At 34.7% G+C, this 26,245-nt stretch overlaps 1 protein-coding gene across 2 annotated transcripts in view; it reads left to right on the forward strand.

The window, feature by feature from the left end:
• The window catches only part of KDM4C (lysine demethylase 4C), a 237,097-nt gene that overhangs the window by 102,594 nt on the left and 108,258 nt on the right, over nucleotides 1-26,245 (forward strand). The window contains exons 8-11 of one of the 2 annotated variants that reach the window (XM_005425583.1): nucleotides 10,939-11,132; nucleotides 14,509-14,747; nucleotides 16,897-17,258; nucleotides 19,140-19,251. In XM_005425583.1, coding sequence (XP_005425640.1) covers nucleotides 10,939-11,132; nucleotides 14,509-14,747; nucleotides 16,897-17,258; nucleotides 19,140-19,251 — 907 coding nt within the window. Of the gene's footprint in view, nucleotides 1-10,938; nucleotides 11,133-14,505; nucleotides 14,748-16,896; nucleotides 17,259-19,139; nucleotides 19,252-26,245 lie in introns of both variants that reach the window. The other variant, XM_031060774.1, reaches the window with a different exon arrangement.

Genomic DNA, 26,245 nt, shown 5'->3' on the forward strand with positions numbered 1-26,245 from the left:
CTGAAGGCCGCACGCTGGGCCGAGTGTGCGAATACAGGAGCCTCTGGCACCCGGCTGTTGCCTGGCGAGCACAACAAACAGCCCAGAGGGAAAAGATCCCACTCAGACGTGTCAGACGTCTTTTGGTGGCCTTAAACCCCTCAGTTTGTCAGGTCCTGTGGTGAGTCTGATGCTGCTCTATCTTCTCCAGGGTGAACTGACCCAGCTCCCTCAGCTTTCCCTCGTGGGAGTGGGAAACCCCTGTTCCTTCACCGAGTTTGTGGCTCTTCCCTGGGCTCTCCCCAGTAGCTTCTCATCTCTCGTGGCCTGGAGAGCCTAGAGCGCGCACAGCACTCCAGATGTGGCCTCACGGGGCAGAGGAGAGGGCAGGATCCCTCCGTGTCCTGCTGGCAGCACTCCCAGTAAGCCTGGCAGGGAACTGGGGCGCTCACCACCGGCCCATGTTCCTCCCGGGCCTTCCTGGGTGAGCTGCTGTTGGTTCATGGGGTTATTCCTCCCCAGGTGCAGTGTTTGGAATCTCCGTTTGTTAAACTGCATGAGGTTCCTGTTGGCTCCTTTCTCCAGCCACTTAAATAGAATTGTTAAATGAAAACAGTTGTTTTGAAAAACACAGCTGAAAGGGCAATCATAAAAATGTCTAGTTTAAAAGGTGCAATAAAGGCGGATGAACGATCTTTTCCTTCAAGGGAGACCAGAGGAGAGAAGAACAAGAATGTAGAACCTAATTTTCATTATTCTCAAAGGCAAAACGTTGAAGGAGTTGGTGTTCAGTCGCATTCTCTGCAGGGTGAAACAAAGCTGTTGCACTAGTATGTCATTGCTCTCAAGTGTATTTTATATAGATAAGTATAGCTATAGGAATATATATGTATTGAAAATGCCATCTTCTGATGGGTGAAACTCTCTTCACTGAGAAAGTTGTGTGTTTTGTGTTGAGAAGTACCACAATATGCCCATCTAAATGTAAATCCTATTTGAGACAAGGAATTTTTAACCTACTAACTGTTTATAAAGGTTGTGTCTTGTGTCATACAGAAATTTACATTAAAGCAGCAAATTTACCCTTAGGTTGTTTAAAATTAAAGCATGTCTTTTGCAATAAAGATTTAATGTTGAAGATTATTGACTCCAGGTAGCATGCAACACAGTGGTAGTGTAGACAGTTAATAATAGTCAGGATGATTTAAAAACATTTTAATGAAAGCTTTATGATAGGAAGTCAGGGTGAGTGATTTAAAAAAAAAATTGACCAAAAAAAACCAAAAAGGAGGGAAGGGAAAAGCCTGCATTGTCAATATAATTTTTCCTTTGTTTCTTCTTTGCTTGAGTGAAACGAAATTCTGTTGCTGTGAATGGTCTGTCATTTTTTTTCATTAGAGTTTAAATTGAATGCAATTTCTGTTTACATTGAGCTTTTCTCTTTGCCTATCATATTTGTTGGTTGGAAACTCATATTTTCTAGGAATGAGTTCAGTTTTCCATGACTATTGGCAGATGTTTCTCTAGGATCTTCAGTGACAATGATGTATTTGTTGATAACCCAGGGCTTGCTAAAAAAGGCTTTGTTTCCCATCAGTGAGTCTGGTTTTTTGTTCGAGAGCTTTAGTCAACAGAAACATACTCCATTTCTTCCAAAAATGTCTAAGAGTAGTTTCACTTATTTTGAATGCACACTTAAGTCAGTGAATTTTTGTTTGGTTCAGTTACTCTTCTCTTTTTGTGGTAGGTGAAATACATAATGCTCTGGTTTCACTTCTTTGATTCCTCTTTTTGCGAGTTATATATTTGAGTGGCTTTAATAGTTGAACCTGGTGTTCCAAGATAGTAGCCATTATAGTTTTGTTGTAAGTAGATTTCATTCCTGAATGTTGTTGCTGTTTTTGTGCTCAACTGGCCACTTTACTACCCTGATAGGAATATTTGAGGAGTTTAGTTCATAGGACTGCAAGATGCCTTACAGCAAGAATGTGTCAGTGTCTTCACTGGAAATATGGGGCTTACAAACAGGTTTTATTTATTAGAGGAGAAAACTGTAGAGAATTCTGCAGTTTCTGTGTTACTGACATTTTGTGCTACCTTCTCTTCCTCTCCTATCACCTCAAACCTCAACAATCTTTGTTACAAAGCCTCTCTTCCCAGTGTCTCAAAAGAACTTCAACACAGCACTGTTCACAGCTGCATGGTTTCTGTCACTTAACACTGACAGAAACTCTTGCTTTTGAAGTTCCTCCAAAATGGATGTTTTTTCTTTGCATTGTTCTGGGAAGGTTTGCCTCTTTTTCGCTTTTTTTGAGGGTTGGAGATATGGGATTGTTGTTGTTGTTGTTTTGGTTTTGTTTTTTCTTTTGATTTGTTTGTTTGTTTTCTTCCCTTGGTTTGTGTTTTGTTTCTTGTGGTTTTTGGTTTTATGCTGTCCTTTGTGTGATTTTCTTTTGCATGTGCTTTTTTTGTTGTTGATTTTTTGTTTGTTTTGTTTTTTGTTGTTTTTGTTTTATTTAAATTTTGTTGTTTGGCGTTTTTTTAATATCATGATGCTTCTTTGCTTACTTAGTTCAGATTTAAATAGGACATAATGTTTGTTAGAACATTGCATAGCTAATTCCTTTCTATCTTTTGTTAAGGTGTAAGCTACATAAATAGCTGCAAATTATTTAACATGTGTGTTGTTTTATTACATTTTAAAATACATGGTAGGACCCCATAATTTCTTATTCAGTAATATTTTTCTGCTGTTCTTTTCTTGCTTTTAAATAGAATTTGAATAGTAGGAGAGTCTTGAAAAAAAAAATTTTAAGAATAGAAAAAAATGACTATATTGTCCTCTTTTCAGACTTACATCTGAAGCAGGAAGTTGAAAATTGAATATATTCCAGTGTCGGTTCTGACTATGGCTTGGCTTGTGACCATTATAAATAAGCCTTTCTTTGGTCTAGTTTCTTCTTCTGTGTTATGAGGAAGAAACACAAGTATTTGCAAAGCATTCTGAAATTCCTGGAAGGAAGTTGCATAAAACTACACATTTTTTCATTATTTATTTGAATGTATATAGGTTTTCTAAATATTGTTCTATTTTGCTGAGCAAAAGTACAAATGAGGTGCCTTGATGGAACTTGGTGGAAGAGTCATTTTGGAAAAAAAACCCCAAATTCAGTACATTGAGAATCTAAAATAAATCTGTTTGGTCTTAATTTTTTAGCCTTATCATCTATGAATTTCAGTTATAAGTAATGCTTACCAGGTGAAGCAATGAGATTATTGATGTATTAAGACCACTGGTTAATTCATCCTGCTGTGTCATTCAGAATTTAAAGAAGCTACAAAATATACATGAGTGATGAATTTTGAGCATCTCAGTCTTGAAAAAAATTAGCCACGGTTTTGCAAGGATTCATCATATGCTTTAGAGAAACTTAATGGATATGACAGAGTTTTACATGCTTCGCATGAGACATGACCAGAACTTTTCCTTCTGATTGGAATTGCATTGCATTCTTCTCCTTCCCCCAGACGAAAGTCAATTAGGTATTGTGATCTACCATTGATAATATTAATTTGCTGGCCATAGCATTCATTAATATAATGAACTAGATGCTAATCGGTGAAACCTGAAAAAAAATGCAAAACGAAATTTTAGAATATCTCAAAATACTTACTAAAAAATAGAAAAATACTTAAAAAAATATTTTCTGAACTTCAAAAAGTAATTTATAACTTTATAAATATAGGGACAAGTCACTACTCCATTTTCTGTGCTGTGTTTAGGACACAGCAGTGAGGAATGTCCAACAGTTCTGAGGTTTATACAATAATAGTATTTAATTTTCAACATGATCAGTCCCTCAACTTTACCATCTGTAAATGGAACCATAGTTTTTAATCATGACAACTAGACTTGGAGTTCTCTAAAAATTTGAGTTGTGTAGAAAAAAGATTCAATATACTCATCAGGTTATATTGCCATGAATCGTCAATTACTGTTAAACCCAAACCTAAATTTAAAAAGACTTCTGAAAGTCCTGACAGTAATTTGACTTGCTGTATCACACTAACTGGTGATGTTAACTGGCACATACTAATTGTGCTGGAAAATGGCCTTAAGTAATCCAGTGGAGTAACAGTTTATTTTAACTGATAAATTGCTATCCAAAATAAAAGAAAATTTCCTATTGCTCAGCTCATTTACTCATACCAGGTCTGTATCTTCCTCTTTAATCTGCAATATGTCAAGTTCTAGTTTGAGGTTTTCCCCAGGTGGCATGTTTAGAATGGAATTTTAAAATTGATATCCTATTGATTTTCTTTTGATTCTTGAAAATAGAGAAGGAATGTTTCCTTACTAGGTATCCTGTTACATTATCTTCTTACTGTACTATTACAGGCCTCCCTTTGGTATAATTAGTGGGCTAAGAATAATGCAGTTCATCAGAATTGCTGTACTTGGGTCATTTGTGAATTCCTTTTTTATGATTGATAATAGTAAACTTTCTGTTAGTAAATCCATGATAATGACTGTAATGTTTGTATGCAAAAGATAACTGACATAGTATGTATGACCTAGTGTATGTATTAGGTACTGCACAACAAGAAGTTATTTTTTATAATTATATATATACGTTTAAATATATATGCACACACATGTTATTGCATAGACTGTTTTCTTACTTTAGGAGCTGTTAGAGAATTGGTTAATTTTGGTCTGTTGCAGATGGAGGTTAATTTCATTAAAATAAATTCTAATTTTGCATGTGCAGAATACTTCCATTTTAAAATGCAGGAATTGGTAGGCAGATAAAGATATGGGGTAGAAGTGGTTACTTTAAGGATCTGAGAAAGTGAAGTCCAAAGGTATTAAGGAAAGAACAGAGAGCTAAGAGAAGGATGGAGCAAGAGCAGTTGGCACACAGCAGAGAGATAAAGGCTCCAGGGAGGGAATTTCTGTTATATAGACATCAGAGATGGACGGAGAAGTAAATGTGAGTGAAACAGGAGAAAGATTCAAGGTAGAAATACAGATTGAAATCAGAATAAAGAAAAAGAGGTTAATAGTGACTTTAATAGTGACTCAATCTTTCAAGGGGTAAGTGTGATGCCATTAAAGATACCACTGAAGGATAAAGAGGAAGAAGGGCTGTGAAGTGGAATATTTAAGAAAATATGGGTTCTTTTAGTTGTGTCTTGTCACACTGTTTCTGTTGTCCAGCTTTCAAAGGAATGGGAGAAAGATGACCACATATTTGTAATGTTAACTGATGCTGATGTAATCAATTCTGCATAATGCAAACTGATTTTTTTTGTAAGAATGTGTAAGTGGCATTATATGTAAACATAAAATAAATTAGAAATAGGAATTAAGAAAAAAAGCCAGATATTTTGTAAGGCACTATTTAATATTGAACTCTTTGAAAGATATTGCAGACTGTTTGCGTATGCATATATGAATACAAATAATGAATTTAAGAGTATATTTTTTCTATTCTATAAAAAGGACCTTAAAGAATGCTGTTTTGCGTTTGTATTTTTGTTGTGTGTGACGTGATGTGTCAGAGAAAAGAGTGTACTGTCTATGATTTACCAAAAAAGGAAAGCTTGCTTTCTCAATGCTTGTACAGATGGCTAACTGCTACCAAAGGTTTCTCCAACACTGCTTACAAGTTGCCAGAAGGTTCATGTGAAAATACATCACAGCCTGATTCCATAGCAAAGGACAGTTACTGATACCAGGATTTATTTAATCCTGTCCTATTAGCAAACAGTGCCTGTGAAGTACTTCTACAGGCAGTCCACAGGAAGCACTTCCAGTCACAGCACCTATAAAATGTTTTTTATCAAAATGTATTTTTTACATTGTTTGTAAATTCATTGAAAGTATTGCGAGAGTGGGATATAGTGCATTGTGGATGCGGGTTGTGAAAACAGGATATAAGATGAAACACACAGGACAAAAGGAGCAGGACGTGTTAGCAGATGACCAGTACAGAATTAAGCAAACAGTAACTCAGGTGAAGGAAAACCAGGGATATCCATATATAGTGAACTGTGGTGTTACTGGTTAAGCAAGAAGAATAGGATGTTGCCATACAAGGCAATGTTTAAGGTCATTGGATGGTTGTACTGTTAAGAGGTCCTATATAAACGCCATGTTCGGCCCAGTAAATTGGCTTCTGATCATCAATCAGTCGTCCCTGCCTCTTGAATCCCAGCAAATGGTGTCCCTGTTTGGACGTGTTTCATTGAAAGTATTGCAAGAGTGGGATATAGTGCATGAAATAATTGATTGAGTATAGTTGAAGCTGGTAAGAGGAATCTAAATTACTTGAAGTGTTTGTCTCCAATAAATACATCATTGGTGCTGTTCTCTGAAGGAAGCTTTAGTCATTATAAGCAGAGAGGAAGGAGTATCACTGAAAAAAACCTTGATTTAATTATTTTAGGGCATACTTGCATAATGTAAAGAAGGTTACCAGCCTAATGCGTGCCTCATCCTGCTAATTTGTTGCTTTTGTAACTGTTTTGTAAAAAATCAATTCTCTCTTTTTAAAGAAGAGAATTTTCCATGTTTTCCAGTGATTGTTAGCCTCCATATGATGTCCCATAAGTGTGTAGTTTACCTACATTGTGTAGTTGCAATGTGAATTAGATAATGCTTTCTCTCTGAAATTATTATGTAAGTGAAGGGAAAAGAATAGTCTAATGAAGTACTACTGTTCTTCAAATTAAAACTTCAGAAGACTTATAACTAAAATAGATTTCAAATATAGAGAAAATCACATTTTAATTAACGAAATCCAATACTTAGTGCAAAATGTTCAAAATCCTTCAGATATTTCAAGCTTAGTGTGTTAAATTTTAACACACTAACTAGTGTAACAACTAATGTTTTGGTGGAGAAGACACTTTTGTGAACGAAGACATCAGTTCATGTCTTACAAGTTGCATCTGAAGTATACTTCATTGAACTAAAAAATAAAAACACAAATCATGAAGACTTGACTCGATGCAGATTTCTGTGCTTAAAACTATGCTTCTAAGAAATAGTACTCCTCTACTACTAGTGAAATAATAAACCATCTATTAACTTTCTGTTGTAGCAAAATATGATATTCTCTACAGATTTTTTTTTGCTCATAGTCCTGTAATTCATTTGATGAAAGAGCTTTTCATCGTTAAATATTAATATTAAATAATGAAAAGCTGGAAAGACCTGTAAATCATACACTTCTTTTGATACAAAAAATGTTTTATAAAAACTCTTCTTGGTACGTCATGTATTTTAGAATGTGCTTATGTGTGTGTTTAACTTAATATGTATAAGTCTAGAAGCTTGTTTTATATTCTTTTATATTTTCCTGAATCAGAGTACAAAATGGGGGGGGAAATTATTTATTTATTTATTTAAACTAAAAGATAATTATTCTCTTTTCCATTCACAAATAGGATGTGTTTGAAAATATTCTTTTGGCTGTGTTTGTCTCTCGTAGGTGATTTTTTCATATCACAAATATATCTCACATATATTTCTGCCAATTAGTTAAAGTTGCTTAAACTTTTTTCTTACAATTTGTTCTGTAAAGGTTTGCCCTTACTAATAAATTTTAGTTGAATTGCTTGCTTTCAAGTATATATATATGGCAGGATGAATAATAAGCATAGTAGTGGTATCATTGATGACGTTGATAGTAAGAATTTAAGAGTAAGAATTGTGAAGGAGTTTCATTCTCTTAAGTATGCTGATTGTCTTACTAGTCTTTGTTTGAAGAATAAGTATTAAACTAATTCTATTGTATATAGAAAATAATTGTTTCCAGTACAAAGGTTGTGACATTTATCTATGGCAACATCAGCTGCCTTTTACATGGTAGTCCAATTACTTAGATTTTGCATTTACTTTAAAAAATATTACAAGTTTAAAAAACCGAAAACCCAAAAAACCACTGCTGAATACTTTAGTAGACAGGGAGATGTCAGTTTTGTGTTTTTCCCAGGGGCCTTCTTCAACAGAATCGCGTTTAGTTTTCTTTCAGAGAGAATCTTTTACTCACTTTTTCAAGTTAGGCGCAAAAAGTGACATAACTGCCGGCTACAAGCCAGTCAAATGAGAAATTAATTAAAACCAGTAAAAACTACCACCACCACCAAGAAGAATGGAAGATCCTCCAGATAATTTATCAAAGCAACAGTTTTTGTGTTTGTGGTGTTTTGTTTTGTTTTGTTTTTTTTTTCTTGAATCATTTGAGGAAATATGGCTAGAAATAATTTCAAGAATGCATCTGCTGATGTCATCTGATATGATTATTCCAAGTGCTGCCACCCTTCAGTACCTGGAAGCTTGTCTTCTGTTTTTTGGGGCAGTGACACTGTTGAGCGTGATGTTACTCTGTTACTTTTTACTCAAAAGTATACTTTTAAAATTTTAAAACTTAAGAAAAAAATCTGTATTTCTAATACCTGCCTGGTTTTGTTAATTCTTCTGTAGTAGTTGTATTAAATGAAATGGAAACTGATCAAAGATTACTGAAAAACGGAAATTGTGTCCCATTTAGGTGTGATTTGAGTCTTTTAATACCTTATTATCATTCCAGCATAGAATACATTTTATTTCTAGATGTATTTTCTTTCTTAATGCTTCAATGCTTACTAAAATAATTATTTTCTGTCAAGGCACTGGAAGTCTTGGTGTTTAACAACAAAAGTTTGGCTTTAACTGTAATTTCTTATTGGTTTGTCACAACAGGGCTCAAATGTGAAAAGTGTTTGTCCATTAAAGGGAGAGAAAATCCACTATTACTTGTCTTTATTTTACAAATTTCCATTTTAAAAGTTAAAAATATTACTGTGGATTTCTATGCACTTTTCCAGTATATAGAAGTGTCTTCATTGCTTTTTTTTACTGCTCATTGTGTCCAGTCAAGGACTCTCTGAATGGAACATACTATTTCAAATATGTTTGAGTTTTTTACGGAGTGCATGTATAAGTGTGTATATGCATGTTTTTTGAAAAGGGAGCATTCAGATGGTATTTTGGATAAAAACTATAATTAAAGGCAGCTGCATAAAATTGCAATTTCTGTCTTGAATTTTTTTTCCCTTCTTTCAATTTCATCCTCCATTAGATGGCAGTGTTGTGAATATGCAGCATAGCAATACTGACATTGAAAGGAAAGCAAGCATTTTTAAGACATCTCAGATGCTTTTTCATTATATATCTTGCGATTTTCAGGAAGAAGAGTGAACTAGAAATGATAGTTGGAAATAGTAGATAAAGAAATCTGCATTTAGTGTGCAGAAACCTAGCTGGTAGGAAAGTAGCATTCAGTCCTTTGTCTGTTTCTTCTTGTTTAAAAAAATGTAATAAAACTAGCTGTAGTAAACCATAATGGCAGGCCATTTATTTTTCATTAAATTTTTTCTATACACCTCTTCTTATCTGAAAAAAATAGAGTTATTTAGCTATAGCAAAGTTCTTTCAAAGTTTTTTCATGTAAGACTATGTTTTAGACAATCAATTTGCTTTCAGTTTAGAAAAATTTGCTAAGGTTTTTGTGGCAAGTTTTTGGTAGTGTAGAGTTGCTTTAGCAGTGGCTAATTACTACCATCTGTTGATCAGGAGCAGTCCACACACACTGGACCGAGCCAAATCCAACTGACTCCAAAATGAGCTTACTGCTGCCCAAAGCTGAGCATGTCAGCTACTTTGGTGGCATTCATGTGATAGCAAATTTAGAAAGAATAAAAATCACTCTGCAGCAGCTGTGAGAGAAAAAAGGGAGAAAAATGTGAAAGAAACATCCCCACAGGATACCAGTCAGGAGTGAAGTAAAGCCTGAAAAATGGGCGTGGAGGAAGTTGGTTTTAGTTTTGTTCTTGTTTCTTACTGCCATAACCTGTTATTAATTGACATTGATGTATTTTCCTCAAGAGAAGTCAAAGATGGTAGCTGGCCAGTGATCTGCCTGTTCTTACCTAGACCCGTGACATTTTCCATCTTCTTTTCTCCCCCTGTCCTGCTGAGGAGGGGAGATAGAAGAGCAAGTTGGTGACAGTCAGCCAGGATTAACCCACTATAGTAGTTTAGGTACTGTAGATGTATTGATTTTCTTAATATAGTTGCCTCCTGTCAAGTATTTTTGGGTACTGGGTACAATGACTTTAATCTGAAAATTGACTCAGCATCTACAGTATTTAAAGTGGAGGCTCCTTTGCATTTTCACGACCATTAAGATTCTGTTCAAATAGGACAAAAATACACAGATGCATAAGAAAAACAATGCAAAAATTCTTTGGGGGACTAAAGTCAGGGATTAGATTAAAGTTTATGAGGAAGGTATTACAGGTGATTCTAGAGTCTGCACTGTGCAGTGGATTGGATTACATGGATATAGCACACCCTTCCAGACCTCAGACATAATACTCCTCTCTCTTGCTTCCTTTCTACTCTTTGTAGGAAAAAAATGGACAAAACTGTAACTTGATGTGGTACTTGTGTTTATGTTTTGAAGAGTTAAGTGCTGGGACTGTAAATGCCTGTAAAGACCTTTGGGTCAACAGGATACTACATGAGGTATTTTTAAAAGTTAAATTCTGATGTCACTCAAGATATGTGCAGTCTCTGGATTGAAGGTAGCAAGGTTTGCTTAAAATTATCAAAACCGGCTAATAGAGCAGAAAGAACGCTATAGTTTCTTTTTGTTCTTAACCCATGGGAGTTAATGAAACAAGTGTCCTTAAGCACTAGGGAATCCTAGTGTGATACATTTGATCAGATAGTGTTTTCTTTTGAATAATCCTCTCCTCTTGAAGATTGAGAAAAAGTGAAAAAGGAAAATACAGATTAAAGTAGAATTGGTTTGTACACGTGGAATTTTTGTTTTGGGCTTTTTAACTGCAAACTGTGGCATATTCCAGTACTTGTCACTTCCAAATACCTCTCTTGTCTTGCAGTGCACTTGTAGGAGAGACATGGTGTCAATATCCATGGATGTCTTTGTGAGGAAGTTTCAACCAGAGAGATACCAGCTGTGGAAACAGGGCAAAGATTTATATACCATTGATCATACAAAACCAACGCCTGAATCAACACCTGAAGTGAAGATCTGGCTACAGAGAAGAAGGAAAATACAGACCTTTCCCAAGAGGTATTTACGCTTCTTTGCTACCTATTTAATTGTCTTTTTATGATGCCGGTGTCCTTTCTGTTTCATTTTGGCCGCTTCCTCTGATGTTGTTGTAGTTTTGGCCGCAAGAGATTTTATTTTCTCATAGTAGCCATGAGGGCGTGGGGCTTGGAGCTGCGTGGTTGTGCCTACATTGTTTTCAACCATACCCATCACTGCTGGGGAACAGAAGGGATTCTCACGTCTGAGAAGGAAGGGGGTGTGGTGTATACCCAGGGCCTGGGGGCTATAATGTCCTTTTGTCTTGGAAAGCCTTATGGCTCTGGATTGATTGCATTCAAACGAGCATTTTGTGTGTAGTCACCCGCTTATATAAACTGTTGTTATTGGTATTGTTGCTGTTACTGTTAATTTCTTTCTCTCTCCCTCTCTCTCTCCCATCCCCCCTCCCTCGCATGTTTTCTTTTAATTCATTTCCTTCAGACAAAAATGGTTTTTCTGCTTTCTGCATGAAGATGATCCTGGGGACAGACCAATATTCTTTCAGAGTGACTGTGAAAATTTAACTTATAAGTTACACTTTATAATTATGTACCTAAAAAAGTTAGTGATTAAGGAGAACATCAAAATGCATTGAAGTGTGTCACTTAAAATCTCTCTCTAGTAGGGGTTATTCCAGTGTAATTCTCAAGGAATGGATGGTTACTATTGTTTCTAGAGATCACAGCCGCCAAAGAACAAGGGAGAAGACTCTCCTAAGAGTTGAAAAGGAGATTAAACAGGAAAAACTTATCATAAAGCTGTGATAGAATCCCACCAGCTGTTTCAAGTCCCTGAGTAAAAGCCCTCAATGCCATTTTACCCTAAGGAGGTACCACTGCCTATTTGTCACACTCTTGCTGTGCTGCAGCCAAAATCTGTCTACTACAGGTCAGTGGCAGATCATAATAAGGGCTAAATCTCAGTCTGGTGACGTGCCAACATCACCAGAAATTTAGGAGAATAAAAGAAATTCAGAAGAATAAGGAAATTTAGTAGAATAAAGTCTCTCAGCTTGTCACTGAAGCTATAAAACCTTTGACCTTTTAAAGCAGTTTTATATCAATTTTATTGAGATGCATTATGTTTTTTGTTTGCATTGCACATTTTTTGTACTATTGTGCTTTCCTGTCTTACTTAACAGGATCTTTATGGATTTTCTTCTTCATTATCTAAAGATATCTAAAGATCTGCTTAATTTCTAGCCAAAGGTGGGCAGTTTTATTGGTATTTTGGTATTTTAGTGCAGCTTCTTGAGTTGGAGATAATACTGATTTTTTAAAGATCTTCCTTCTCCAAAGAATTTTACAGTGTAGTTAGTGTATTTTTAAGCTTGGTCTTAAACAAAACTTCCTCATTTTCTTTGTAAGTTAATGTATGTCTTGAGGAAAAGATATGAAACTCAATCTGTAAAGTAAAGGACCAACTGGCACTGTAGTGGAACATTGTTACTGAAAATATAATACCACATTTGTTATGGGTAAGGGTAGTTTGTGAGGTGAAGATCACTTCCTGAAGACAGCTAGTGAAGCAGCTGAACAGCCAGTTTGTTAGTATGTGTATAATACTGACCTGGACTCGCAGAGAGAGTAAGTCTGTTGTTTAACAAGGTGAATGGCATTTTTCCCTGTAGTAGGTTTCCCTGCATGTATTGTACAGCATAAGTGCAAATTCCCACTTGGACTAGCAGTGATTAATTTGGTAGTACCCTTATGGATAGGTGGTTCTGAGTAAAAACAAAGACTTTCTGGTAATTTTATTGAAAGTTTTATCACAGAACACATGGGCTGATTTATGCACCTTGCTAAGCTAATAAACACAATTCCAGTGCTGTTTAACTCTTGAGTCAGCTTTTTTTCAGGCATGCATTGCAGAGGAAGATAAAATGTTTATTTAGCTTTGTTTCTCGTGTAATGTGTCAGTTAAAATTTTAATTTTGATTATGGGAATAATATAAGTTCCAGCAAAGTGAGAATAAAAATCTTCTTGAATATAGTGACAGGAAGAGCTTATCTCTGACATTTACAGCTGAAATCCATTGCTGCTATATAACATTTAATGACTGCATGCAAGTAGTAATAATACTTTCAGTTATTTACAGTGTGGACTGATGGTTCTGTCATACTTCAGCAAATTTTCTGGAAATTTCTATTTTATAGAGAATGTGTTGAAAGAGACACATTTGTAGACACAGAACAAAATGTAAGGGGCAGGAAAATGTTTTTCTGGAGATGTGTAGAATCTAAGATGCAAGACCTTTGTAAAACTCACTTAAAACTTTGTAAAATTCACCTGCAATAGTAGTGCTTTTACCTCTAATGTGTTATGAGCTTTGAAACCTGCTGTATGATGACATTAATACTCCTCTTGTGTTGCCATCTTATTGCAAAAGTTCCATATCTTCTCAGTGATTTCTCATGGGCAGCTCTTTACAGCACAACCAACAGACTCCACCTCTCTCCTCCAGCAGCTAACCCGCTCTTTTCCAGCACTCGTCTTCTTATTGGATACAACTGTGGCCTATTAAGGACAGGGCTGTTCCTAATCTTTGGTGATTAGTACAGCTGCAACTCCTCAGATGTGAGACTACCTTCTGCACTATCTTTATTTTCTTACATTCTATCTCTCCACACTTTTGTGTCACATAGTTGAATTTGAAACTGGACTATTTCCTGTTACATTTATTCTGATATAGATTATGAGCCTATTTCTAATTGGTTTGCCATTTCTCCTGCCTTAAGCTTTCCCTTATACATCTGAGGGTACAAAAACTTACTCAATCTTTAATTTCAACTTTTTTTTTTTTAACACAGAATAATTATATGTATTGCTTGATATTGTAGCCTTTTGGAATATTCGGTGATCATAATTTTTTACCTTTTTCAGATGCTTGTTGGTTCTGTTAAAACTCATTTAAAACTTCCAAACAGATAAGCTTTTATGAGGATATTCAGACTAGTCTTTTATTAGCACTAGGGTTTCGAAATATCGCCTGATTTTACTGCTACTGAAAGAGTTTTGTCTTTATTATTCTTGTAAGGATAGTTCTTTTTTGGTCTCAAAAAAATGATTTATTAAAAAGCTAGTTTGTGTGCTTGTTAAGTAATAGTTACTTAAAGACGGTTTTACTTTTAGATTTTAACAACTTTGCCATGGAATGGTGATAAAAGATCAGAAGGTTAATTCAAATCAATTGTTAATCTGTCACTTAATAAATTGTAGCACTATCTCAACACAAAAAGGTGAAAAATTGTCAGTTTTTTACCACTTTAAGCAGGTGAAAGGGACATATATTGGTAGATGTTTTATCTTATCCAAGACAGACTTTCTACTCTGACAGCAATATCTCCTATAGCAGCTTCCAGCACACCAGATCTCGATCTAAAAAGCTTAAAACTCCAGAGGACAAGAGAGTATCTGCTATGGTAGCTGATGAAAAAATCATAGTGACTGAAGCAGCTACTAATGGCTTCAAGGTCAATGAAGAACCAGAAAAAAAAATGAGAGCGGTAAACACAAGATTGCCTTCTGGGGAAGAAGAAAACAGTAGTAGAAAGCATCTGGATCAGCATTTATTGGATCATGTCGAGGTTTCAGGTGAGATAAGCACTGTTTATATTTCACATGTAAGTTGTAGGCTGTTTATACTCTAATGTGACAAATCAGTGGATGTTAAGCTAAAGTGTTGTCCTAGAATAGCATACTAAAATGTTTACACAGATTGTTATTTGTGCAAAGCAGATTGATATTTGGTAAGAAAGAGAAAATGCCAAACTTAATATTCTTAATTGAGAGTGTACCACCAGAACTCTTTTAATTTTTTTTTAAAGGAGCAAAAAGAATGAAGTTTTGTAAATTATATTTCTTCAGTGGGCTCACATATGTTACAGCAAAATGTTTTTGATAGGGAAGTTATACAGAATGTCTTAACACTGTTCAAACAGGATGGAATATATATCCTTGTGAATATGCTACATGTATTTACATGATGAACCTACAAATTAGAAGTGTTCCATACCTGTGCACAAAAAGGTTGTATTTTGAGCTTCCAGATTCCTTTTAATTTCCTCTGGAGCTGTCTGACAGCTATAAAGGTCTTGTCAAGGCAAAGATTTTTTTTTCCCTCCACAACCATTTTTATTCTAATATACTAATATTCTAATATTTAAACCTATAAATTAGGTTTATTCTGAACCTAATTTATTCTATTTCACATTCTATTGTAATTCTAGTTCCTCATAGTTCCTCATTCCTGTTCATGAAGCAAACTGGACTTTTCATTTCAGTTTTAGAAGTTCCTATTTTGTTTCATATTGCTACTGAAAATTCACTTTCAAATTGCACATAGACACTGTTTTAATTATTGTTATTAAGAATATTAATAGTTATGTTAGTGCTTCCTTGGAGGTGATAATCACCATGATTGATTTACATAAAGATACCAAGATATTGCAATATGGAATTTAGAAATTCCTCTACACAAATTTTCTGGTGCTCTGTCAAAGCATTTCCAGGTCTGTTCTAGTTGTTGTTGTCTTTTTTGTTTGGTTGTTGTTTTTTTTTTAATGTGGTATTGCTTTACATCTTCCCACAACTTTTAATACAGGTTTTGAATGTTCATGACTACAGAGTAAATAGTATTTAGTTAGCACCCATTCTGTGTTTATGGGCAAGGGAAGGAAAAGTAGAGAAGAGTGGAGAGCTGCCCTCTCTCCTTTGTCCTCTTAAAGTGTGGTGCCCGGACCTTTGTAGGAAAATGGACGTTTTTAGATGTGATAGAAGCAGTACTCGTGTTACAGAAGGTAGTTTGCTCTGCATTGTCTTAACTATTATGTCCATTGTTCTCAGTTGAAGCAGTACTGTTTGTGCCCAGAGATTGCATAGTACTATTGTCTTTGTGTTACCAAGTTTTATATTCATTTGACTTGACAAGGAAATTTTTCAGAAAAAACAAGTTCAAATAACCTTTATGAAGAAAGAATAGCAAGGGATTTGACAGAAACCGTTTTCTTTAGTATCATGGATGTGCTACTGAATCAGAATTCAGTGGCAGTGTATGCCAGAGTTCTTCACGAATGTTTTTTGAGTGACCTCTCTAGCTCATTGTTCTGTCTTTCCAATGCAAGCATCAGCAGAGGAAGAATTTTTTATAAAGTCCACTCAGTTTCACTCTTCAGTATTACTTGAATATACAGTTATGCTAATTTTTTTAAAAATAGAATTATGCTAATTGCTTTTCATTTTTAGACTGATGCTGTTGTTTGAAAACCATTCTTGGTATCTATTTGAATTATATCTTTGTAATTATATACTATTAATCTTTGGTTATTTTAATTTTTAAACAGGCATAATAGGTATAAAATGTAGGGTAGAAGGTTCAATATACCACCCTTTTATATTTTTTTCATTGACTCAAAGTGCATGTAGGCAACCTGAGTAAAGACTAAGGAAGCTACATGAATGTTGATTATTTTGACTAAATGAAGACCTGCTACAATTCAAATGCAAAATACTGATTAAATGATCAAAACTATATTTCATACTCTAAACTCAAACCATTTACATTTAACTTATTCTTTCATAAAACCAATGCTTCACTTTTGTGTATGCTTTTCCACTGAATGGTTTTCTGTATGATTTCTAAATGAGGAACCATGCTTTGAATTTGAATAATTTAGATTGCTGTGAAATTCAATATGGTAATGTAAAGTGGCATTTATTAACAAATCATATTCTTAATTTATAGGAAGAATCCCTTCTGACTCAGTTTTGACCCCTGTTCCTGTACTAGAGAGAACAAAAATGGAAGATGAGGACAGGATAGATTCCAGTCATTCTTCCTTTATGCTTGAAGATTCTGTGGCTTGCAAGACTGCTTCTGATAGATGTAGAAAAGAAGACAGTTTGAAATCTCAGAATCAATATGCTTCATCCATACCATACCATAAAGCAGAGGGACAAACTTCTGAAGCAGAAAATCCAGATAGAGAGGAAAGTGTCTCGACAGAGGATGGTATCAGCAACGTAGAAAGTTCTGGAAGTAGTTTGGAATGTGGAGAAGTGCCCATTGTAAAAAAGGGTGAAGAAGACAGAATGGAAACATCTTGTGTATGTGAAACAAATTACATCATAATAGTAATACATTCTTGATTTAATGAAATATGAATGAGCGTTGTTCTAATGAGACCTGATATCCATATTAAAGCATTTAAGAATATGCATGATTTTAATCAGATGATAATTTGAACGTGTTTTGGAGTGTTTAGGCAAGAGTAGCAATTCTGATCCAAAAGCAGACTGTTTTTGGAGTTTGCTTATTGACATATTTTTCCCTGTTATTTTAGAAGTCTATTAATTTAACTTTATATTTGTGAATCTGAAGTGTCAGCAGCTATTGTCAAAGCTATTATCATATTCACTGCCTGCCAATATGAGCAGGGCTGTGAGCTTCACCTGCTTACTATTCTTGGATTTTGGAAATGAACTGAAATATGTAAAGGAAACACTTGAAGGAAGTAATCCCGCTATTAAAAGGAATATATTTTCAATTTTTAAACAGTAGGTTTTAATAATATTTTCTCTTTGGGTCACCTACAAACATATGACCTTTTTTTCCCTCTTACTATTAGGCTATGATGCATGGTCATCTTTGACTTCAGGATGCAAAATGAAAAATTAGGCTGTGGTGGTTGTCAGTAGTTTTCTGACTGGTGAGCTGAATCTCAAATTGGCAGAGAGAAAGCAGGAAATCCACTGCCAAGTCGTGAGACTTCATGGGGAATATGTTTTAGAAGCCAAACTAAAAATCATGCTGACTGTTCCACATATGTGAACTGTAGCCATTTTTTTCAGTGTTGTAAGTTTTGATACTCTTGGATCCAGCCTTTCCACTGTAATAAGGAGCAGTACAAACATCATAGTGTTTAATTAGCATGTATTAGAGATTGTATCTCTTCCTGTGCCTTTCAACCACATTATATTTATATATTATGTTTCATATTTTCTGTAGTATTACTGCATGTTCTTTCTTTCTCTTTTAAGTGAAGAAGTGTAGAAATGCAATTTAAAAAGCCTGACAGTTCCCTTTCTACTTAATTACTAACTGTTCTAGATCGTAAATCTGTCTTGTGCTTTGACCACATCTTCTGCCCTTTGTTTATCATGGTAAATATAATGTTGTTTTATAATTTACTTCAAGGGGCATGTGTATAACCTGCTAAGTTAGATTCAGTGTCCTGAGGCACAGAATGCTGTGATCCATGAGAATTGTGTGAAACTCAGTCCTTCCCACACGTCTGCCAATGTCCCTGCCCTTCCTCTGGTCCTGAACCTCCAGACACCATTAGGAACTCATTTTCTTTGGGATTCCTCCAGTGGCACTTCAAGACTTTGAAGTGTTGGCCTTAATTCTTGAAGCTTGAATAACTTTAAACTTAATGTACATGAGAGTGTTTGAGGGAGGAAATAATTTCTTCATATACTAGATAAACATATTAATAATTTATCAGGACTCTTGATTTCTTATCTCAACTCTAGATTTTTTTTTTTAATTTTTTATTCTTGAGGAATTTTGGAATCTTACACAAGCTAAGTCAGTGGGTTTCGTCGTCATTTTTCCAGCCACAGTTAGTGGCACAGTTAGTATTGTACTACAGGTATGCAGAATTTTTTGCAGAAAATCAGGAGGATGCTGGGCTTCTAGTCAAACATCACATGAGCAAAACAGGATTTATGCTTTCTAATTTGGGAAGGGCTGTGGTAAATTATACCTGAAATGAATTGTGTATGACAAGGATTGCACTTCTTGAATTAAAATATATATTCTTAATTAGAGGCAAGTGTTGTATTGGTGCACTAAAAGTCCTTCAAGTATACTGTGGTAGTATTTACAGACTTGATATCTGTGCTTGTTTACCGAAGAATGTTTATGTTTTTCACAATTAATTATACACAATTACATACTAAATTAGTTGTGTCTTTTCCTTTCAGTCAGAAGAAGTTGAAACAAAGAAAATATCTAAGAGTTGGCGTCATCCACTACATAAACCCCCAGCTAGATCTCCAATGACTTTGGTTAAACAGCAGGCAACTAGTGATGAAGGTGAGTGGACTATTTAATACATTTTTCTGATGATAATTTTATGGTTTTATGAGACTATATATATAGGCATTTAGAGAGTCACTGCTGTGTGCAGACAGACTACAAAATATAAGAAATGTTCCCAACACAGGGGTTTCCTTCTCTGAAGTAAATATAAAAAATAAATCTGCTTTACCTAGCAATCATGTATACGGCCACCCATAGTTGATGAATAAAGCTATTTTATTTTATCAAGTGTGGCTTGGTGGAGGTTCTAGAAATGTGCATCAAATGTATAGATCAAAATGGAAAACAGACACATTCCTTTTTCATACCACTGTACCATTTTAGTTCTGTAAACCACAAAAGTTTCAGGTACTGTTTTCCAGAATCTCCTCAGTTAGCAGAACTGGAGTTTAGTTCTCACACTCCCTTGGATAGTTTGATAATCTGGAGCTGATGCCATGTCTGTGACTATGGGTCTGATTCCAACATCACTGCATACTTCAGTGTTTATCTGCAACTTTTACCTGATTTTTCCCCTCTCAAATGCATTTTATTGAGAGTAGCTGTTTCTTACAGCTGCAAATAAATTTTCTTGACTTGAGAGACAACATGCATGTTAATTGATTCTTCTTGTTGTAACTAAGCAATATTATACTTTCAGTTGGCAAGTTAGGCATTGTTGAGCTGACTGCTGTAGGTTCAATTGACCTCTCATCAATGCATCTCCCTCCTTGTTTCAACCCTGAAGTAATTGATTTGTGTCTTCTGCCTCACTAGTTTTAGAAAGCTATACTTTCTCTTTCATTTTTTATCTGAGCTGCAGCTTTGCCAGGCATGATACTTCAATTAGCTGTTAAGCATCTTTCTGAAAATTAGAGACAGCTTAGACCCATGATCTGTATCATATATGAGTATGTTTGAATACCTTGAGGGCTTGACAGAGCATATTTCAGAAAATGTTATGGTAATTTACAGGATTATATTAATATTGTTTCATCTAGTAAAGTAATTAAAGATTTAATATGTGGTACGTTGCAGTAAAAGTGCTCTTTTTAATTAGAGATTTAATTCCTTTTGGCTGCTGATGCTTTTTCAACATTATGGTTGAAACATACTGTAGATTTCCTATTTACAGAGACTGTGTATGATATAATCTTGCTAGATGATAATATGATGACAGTTTTGAATCAAGGATTTTTCTAATACCAAGACATTCTCCATCTCATCCAGTAGTTTGCCAGCTTCCTGATGTATTAATGTTTTGTGAAAGTGGCAACATCCTGACAAGAAATCATATACCTTAAAGTCTTTCCTCTTTGCTTGATGATTGTCCTTTCAATAGATCAGGGTGTATTTTGTTAGGAAAGTAAGAGCTGTCTTAGAATCAGTAGCCGTTAAGCATGTCGGCTTACTGATTGAAGGAAGTAATTAAGAGTTTTATTGGACACGGCAAATTTTGGTATTTCCTAGCTGGAACTGGAATTATTATTATTTTCATGCATCTGTCTCTCACTGTAATCTAATTATTGGCTGACTTTTTTAACAGCACCAAAAGAGAAGTGGTAGCATTTGTGTGAGCAGGATGTTTGCATCTAAGGCAGAGATTGAAGAACTGATGAAGGAGACTGGCAAACTGTAGCCCCATTAAGTTGCCTGACACATGATGGCATGAGGGCTAGATGATTTTCTGATTTTTTCAAGATTGTGTCAGATACTAGGGAAGTAATTGCTATCAATGTGCTTATGATTACATTTGTCTTTATGAAGGTGCTTCATCCATATTCCGGATAGTAGTTAGTAGAAATGTAATTCAGCATTCATACTTAGTTCTTGTTCTCTGTGGTTTTGGGCAAAAATGATGCAGGCTGAGACTATGATAATGTAGTCTCTTGATACAGTAATTTCTGATTGTGTCACAAGGGGGATTTATGTATTGTACATTAGTTTGAATTTTAATTTATCTGGGTCCAGTAAAATAATAACTGCAAACAAAATAAAGGAAGAAGATATGGGCTAGTGTTGTTGTGAAAAGTTAAGAAATTGAGGCTTTTTATGTAATCTGTAACTTGTATCACTTTTCACAAGTTGGAAAGTGTTCTGATGGTCTGTAGCCATTTCTGGTACAGATAATATATATTCAAATTAATATATTTGAAGTCTTTCAGATACTAGGGTTCTATTAAGTTTCTGTGAATAGAGGTGATCAGTGGATGTTAACATGTAGGCAGCATTCTTTGACACTGTCAGCCATTTCAGAATTGAAATTTTGCAAGTAGAATATGTGTTGAACAGCATGCTTAAATCTTAGCAGGAACTTTGTGAATTCACATTTAATACTGAGTTCTTTGGCAGAAATGAGTATTTTTTACAGGATCACTTGGACATTTGAGTTTTGTGCTTTCTTTTTGTCATTATATACTCTTATATATGTTGTGTATTCTTTTATGAAAAAAAATTAGGTTAATTGGTTATTTGTTGTCTCTTGGTGTTATTTTTTTCACTCTCGCTGAAGCCTTTCCCCTTATGTATGTCTGACTTCTTGTGGAATAAATGCTTAAAAGATTGAACACTGAGAAATGCTAGGGACTGGAGAATCAATCCTAGAAATTACAGCTCAAGTTGCCAGTTCAAGAAAATAAGTGCACCAGTACAGCGTGGGCTCTGTGTCACACTCAACATGCTAACAATTTTTATGAAATGAACCTTGATCTTATACTCAATGCAGTATGTTAATTTGTGGTAATCATATTCTGTTGTATTTAATACAGTTGTATTTCTGCTAACTTAAGAAATAAAAAAAGCAAATTCAGCGGAAGGAGCAGGCATACTAACTTTGCATGCACATTGATTGGTCCCAGAGATTTCTTTCCAGCAGTATTTGGTCACGCAACATTAGAAACTGTTTTTAGATTTAAGTTGACTAAAATTTCCCATTCCCCTAAATGATATAATTATAGTGGATAGACTAAATTCAGTATGGGCCTCTTTGTATATGTTTTTTTGCATTTTAAGTATGATTCAGAATTTCATAGTAATTTTGCTTTCATTCGTTTGTAAGATAAGGAAACAGAAAGAGACAACTTCTGTAAATGGAAAGTGGTGTCTGCTAGGAGAAGGAGCCTTGGTTTTTACATTCACTGTCAGCATCCTGTGAGATGTGCTTGTTTTGATATTACTAATCAAACCATTTAAGGCTTGTTTAGTAACATCATAAATAGGCTAAGCCTGGTTAAATAGGGGAAAATTAATACTTGTAGATGCAGTTACTATTCTTTTGTTTCAGAGCTTAAAATGGGAGATTTTGCTTGAAGACTCATTTACTTCAGAAAGAAATGTTTTTTTCCTGGTGTTGCATAGGTAGATAAAAATTTGCTAACTAGTTGATAGAGGCATGTTTATATCTGCCACATTAGTATTACAATTTCTAGTATTTCTTTCCCTCCCATGTTTTGTTGAATGAAGTTTTAATTCATAAAAATACTTGGCTTTTGTGTGAGTATTCGTTAATCAAGCACATAATTTATGTGTTTTTCAAATATCATCATTTAGCACAGAAGACTCCAGCACTATCTACCCTTTCAACAGTCTTAAGTGTGCTAGAAAAATGTATTTTCTGTAATTTTCTCTGGTACCCGTATTACTTCTGTTTTGTTTAAATTCAATTTTCAAGGTATGATTGACGTAATTACAAAAAATTCTGACACTTGAGAAGCGTGTGGTGTTCTGAAGACCCTAAAAGACCTTTTATAAAAATGTGGTATAATCTTTAGTAGGTATTTAGGAAAGTGATGTGTTAAAACATCAAATAAATGCTTTTCCTGAATTTCCAGTATTCTTGTCAACCTTTGGACCAGCAGCTGATCTCCAGAAATGGCAAGAACTGACAGCTTTGATTATTACCACTGGCAGCTCTAGTCCCTTGACATATTTCATGAGTAGCAGTTAGTGGACTTTTAGTGGACGCCTACAGGATCTAAGATAAGCCAGTATTTTGATCAAGAGCGGAATACGAACAAGTTCTTCTAACATTTATCCTCATTTGCTGGACAGTGGTACATGTTGTGATCGTTGAAGAATCACAGTTCTTCTAGATGAACCTTGCAGCTCTAATTGTGCCGCTTTCTTAGCTTTACAATATGGCATTTCACTTCATAAAGGACTAGATAGAATTACAGTCTTGTATAGAAAGTAATGTATAATTTCTTCTTACCAAGTGTGCCAAAATGAAAATTGATTTCCTGCTGCATTAGTGCAGCCTCTCAGTTGCTTTCTCAAGTGTAGCAATGGCATTGGTAGTCAAACTGGATGTGATGTTTACCAAGGAGACAGATATCCCTTCTCTGGGGTGATCTTTTGGAGCTGAGCTTCTGCATAATTATGGTCCAAAGAAAAAAAACAAAAAAACCTATGACTTGCATTTATAAAGGATTAATTCATTGATGTATTGGTGAAGAGTATTGCCTAGTAAGTTGTTCTAGTAATAACTTTACTTTTTCAACTTAAAAAAAAGCCTAGCCCATAGAATTATCATCACCTTTGTCAAAATTTGAAGCTGCATTGTAAACCATTAGTATTAGAAGTGACTTAGTTTTAATGCCAAAGGGATTTTGCTAATTGTCTTGGCTGAGATGTGTATGTAATATATATATATATATAAATGTAAAAAATAATTACATTTAAAAAATTGATTCTTGAAGGAATTTAAATGCAGTTGTTTTCTAGTGTATGAAGTGTTTATGGGATATTTGTTTCAGTGATCTGCAGGAACTGTAGCTCGAAGATACAAATTTGTAATTCTGATTTGGGCATTGATGTGTCATGAATTTGGATCTGTGATTGAGTGTGTTTTGCATCTTCTATACTTAACTTATATACTGAACTTATGAAGAGGTTTTGGTTCGGTGAAGAACTTCTGGACAATCTTAACTGAACACATTCAAGTAACCTTGTTCCTCAAATTTCACTTGTGTTTTGCCCAGAGGAACTTGTGCTGGAATTGTATATTGACTTAGATTAGATTTATGCTACCTGAGAGATACAAAATAACCATAAGATAGGTTTTCCACATCTGATACTTTTTTTCTCTTTAGAGCAGGATAAGACAGGAGTATATTCTAGCAACATAATGATTGAATATTTATTTGATCATCTGGTATCTGGAAGTATGGTCAATGATGTTACATTTTAATTTCCAAAGTAAGGAGGTACCACCAAGTAATTCTGTTGTATCTGAGTGACTTGTTTTATTAATACGCATGACATGCCTGATGATGAGGGAGAAAGCTTTGGTTTTTTCCACTTCTGTACACATGTGTACCTTGGAAGACTATGGTGTTTAATTAGTAACTCAGTAAGCATATATGTAGATGGCAGTATCAGTTCCTAAAAATTCCAATGGGATTTTAGTTACTGATCAAGTTTTATTGTCCTAAGTACCTTGACCACGAGCAGATTACATTAGAATGCAAAATATGAATTTTTTTCTTAAGAACTGTGAAAAATTACACAAGAGATTGGAATTGAGAAAGCAGCTGTTAATAAGTATTATGAATTAAAGCTTTTCAGTAGAGCAGATATCTCCTAATCTTTGGCTTGTAAACTTGTAGTTTGGACTTGAAGTGGTTTTGTACTGACAACTATGTTTTTTGCTGATAGGCTGTGCAGTAGGTTCCAGCAGATATTCTTTTGTTTCTGCTTTGATTTGCTGAGATGCCTCTTGGAACAGATTTATAAATACAGGTGCTATTATTTAAATTTACACAATGCAAAGACAGATGAAATTACTGGATTTTCTTTAATACATACTATATATATATATATATATATGCATATACATACATATGTACAGATATACAATAATGGAAATTATGATACCAATATGCTGTAAATACTTAATGTTAGCAGTCCATACAGCTTTAAGAACATCTCCCTTTCTGTGGCCTCCTATCCACATTTTAAAAAAATTGCCTAACTAGAGGATCACCTCTAAGCTTGGTTTCTGGACCCGGTAAGTAGCTATTTCTGGAGACACTGGAATGATCATGGACTTTAGCATCAGTAAGAATGTGTTGCTTGTGCTTCAGCTTAGGTAGCCAGAATAAGTAGATATCTTTGACAATTTGAACCTTAACTTTTAGAGTTAAATTCTTCATTCAGTATGCACAAAAAAGTTGTGCATTTGGAATGCAGCTATTTAGGGAATGCTGTGACTGAAAGATTGGTTTTTACCCCTTGTAATTTTTTGGTATCTTTATGATCTAGTTTCAAATAGAGAATTATTTTGTTGCAGCAATTAGTAAGCAGCCAAAAATGGTAATTTTCAAAAATAACAATGCTATAGTTCCATAAAACTAATTTTACAGATCATTTAAATGTGAACTGAATCTCTATGCTATGAGTCCTCAGAGCTTTCTCTAAGGTACTTTATTGGAATCATAGCAATGTAAATCAAATACATTTTAGTTACTTTGCAGTTTGTTAGAGAGAAAGATTGGGGTCCAGTACAGCCTGACAGGGTCATTTTACATATTCCACATATTGAAAATGCAGTATAATAGGAATTTTGCTTCATGTAAGTTATACTGTTTAGCTGTTTCTTTTACTTGTTGTAATGTGCTGTGTTAATTTGTCTTCTAAGTTATGCACTAGTGCTCAGAAGTAAATACCCAGCAACCTGTGAACCTTTTCTCTCCTTTCTTCAAGTTCTTACAATCTTTCAGTTTTTCATATTGATCTAAGGTATCGATGCGATCAGTGCTTCCTACTTTCTGTGAAAAATCATGTTCAGGGTTTTCCCATCCCTCCTTTTCAAAGTTATTGGTGAGATTTTTCCAGCCTTTGCTAGTATTTACACTAGCTTTATTTACTGTTTTAAGTGGTAGTGGTCCTGTCTGCAGCCAGTCTTAATCACAATGAGGTTTTTCTTACTAGATTCTTACTTGTGACTAACATCAAATCAGAAATAATGTTTTTGCCAAAGTAATCCTTACTCTTTTAGTGAGTTCCACTC

This window comes from Geospiza fortis, unplaced genomic scaffold (genome assembly GCF_000277835.1).
Source record: "Geospiza fortis unplaced genomic scaffold, GeoFor_1.0 scaffold491, whole genome shotgun sequence".
NCBI lineage: Eukaryota > Metazoa > Chordata > Aves > Passeriformes > Thraupidae > Geospiza > Geospiza fortis.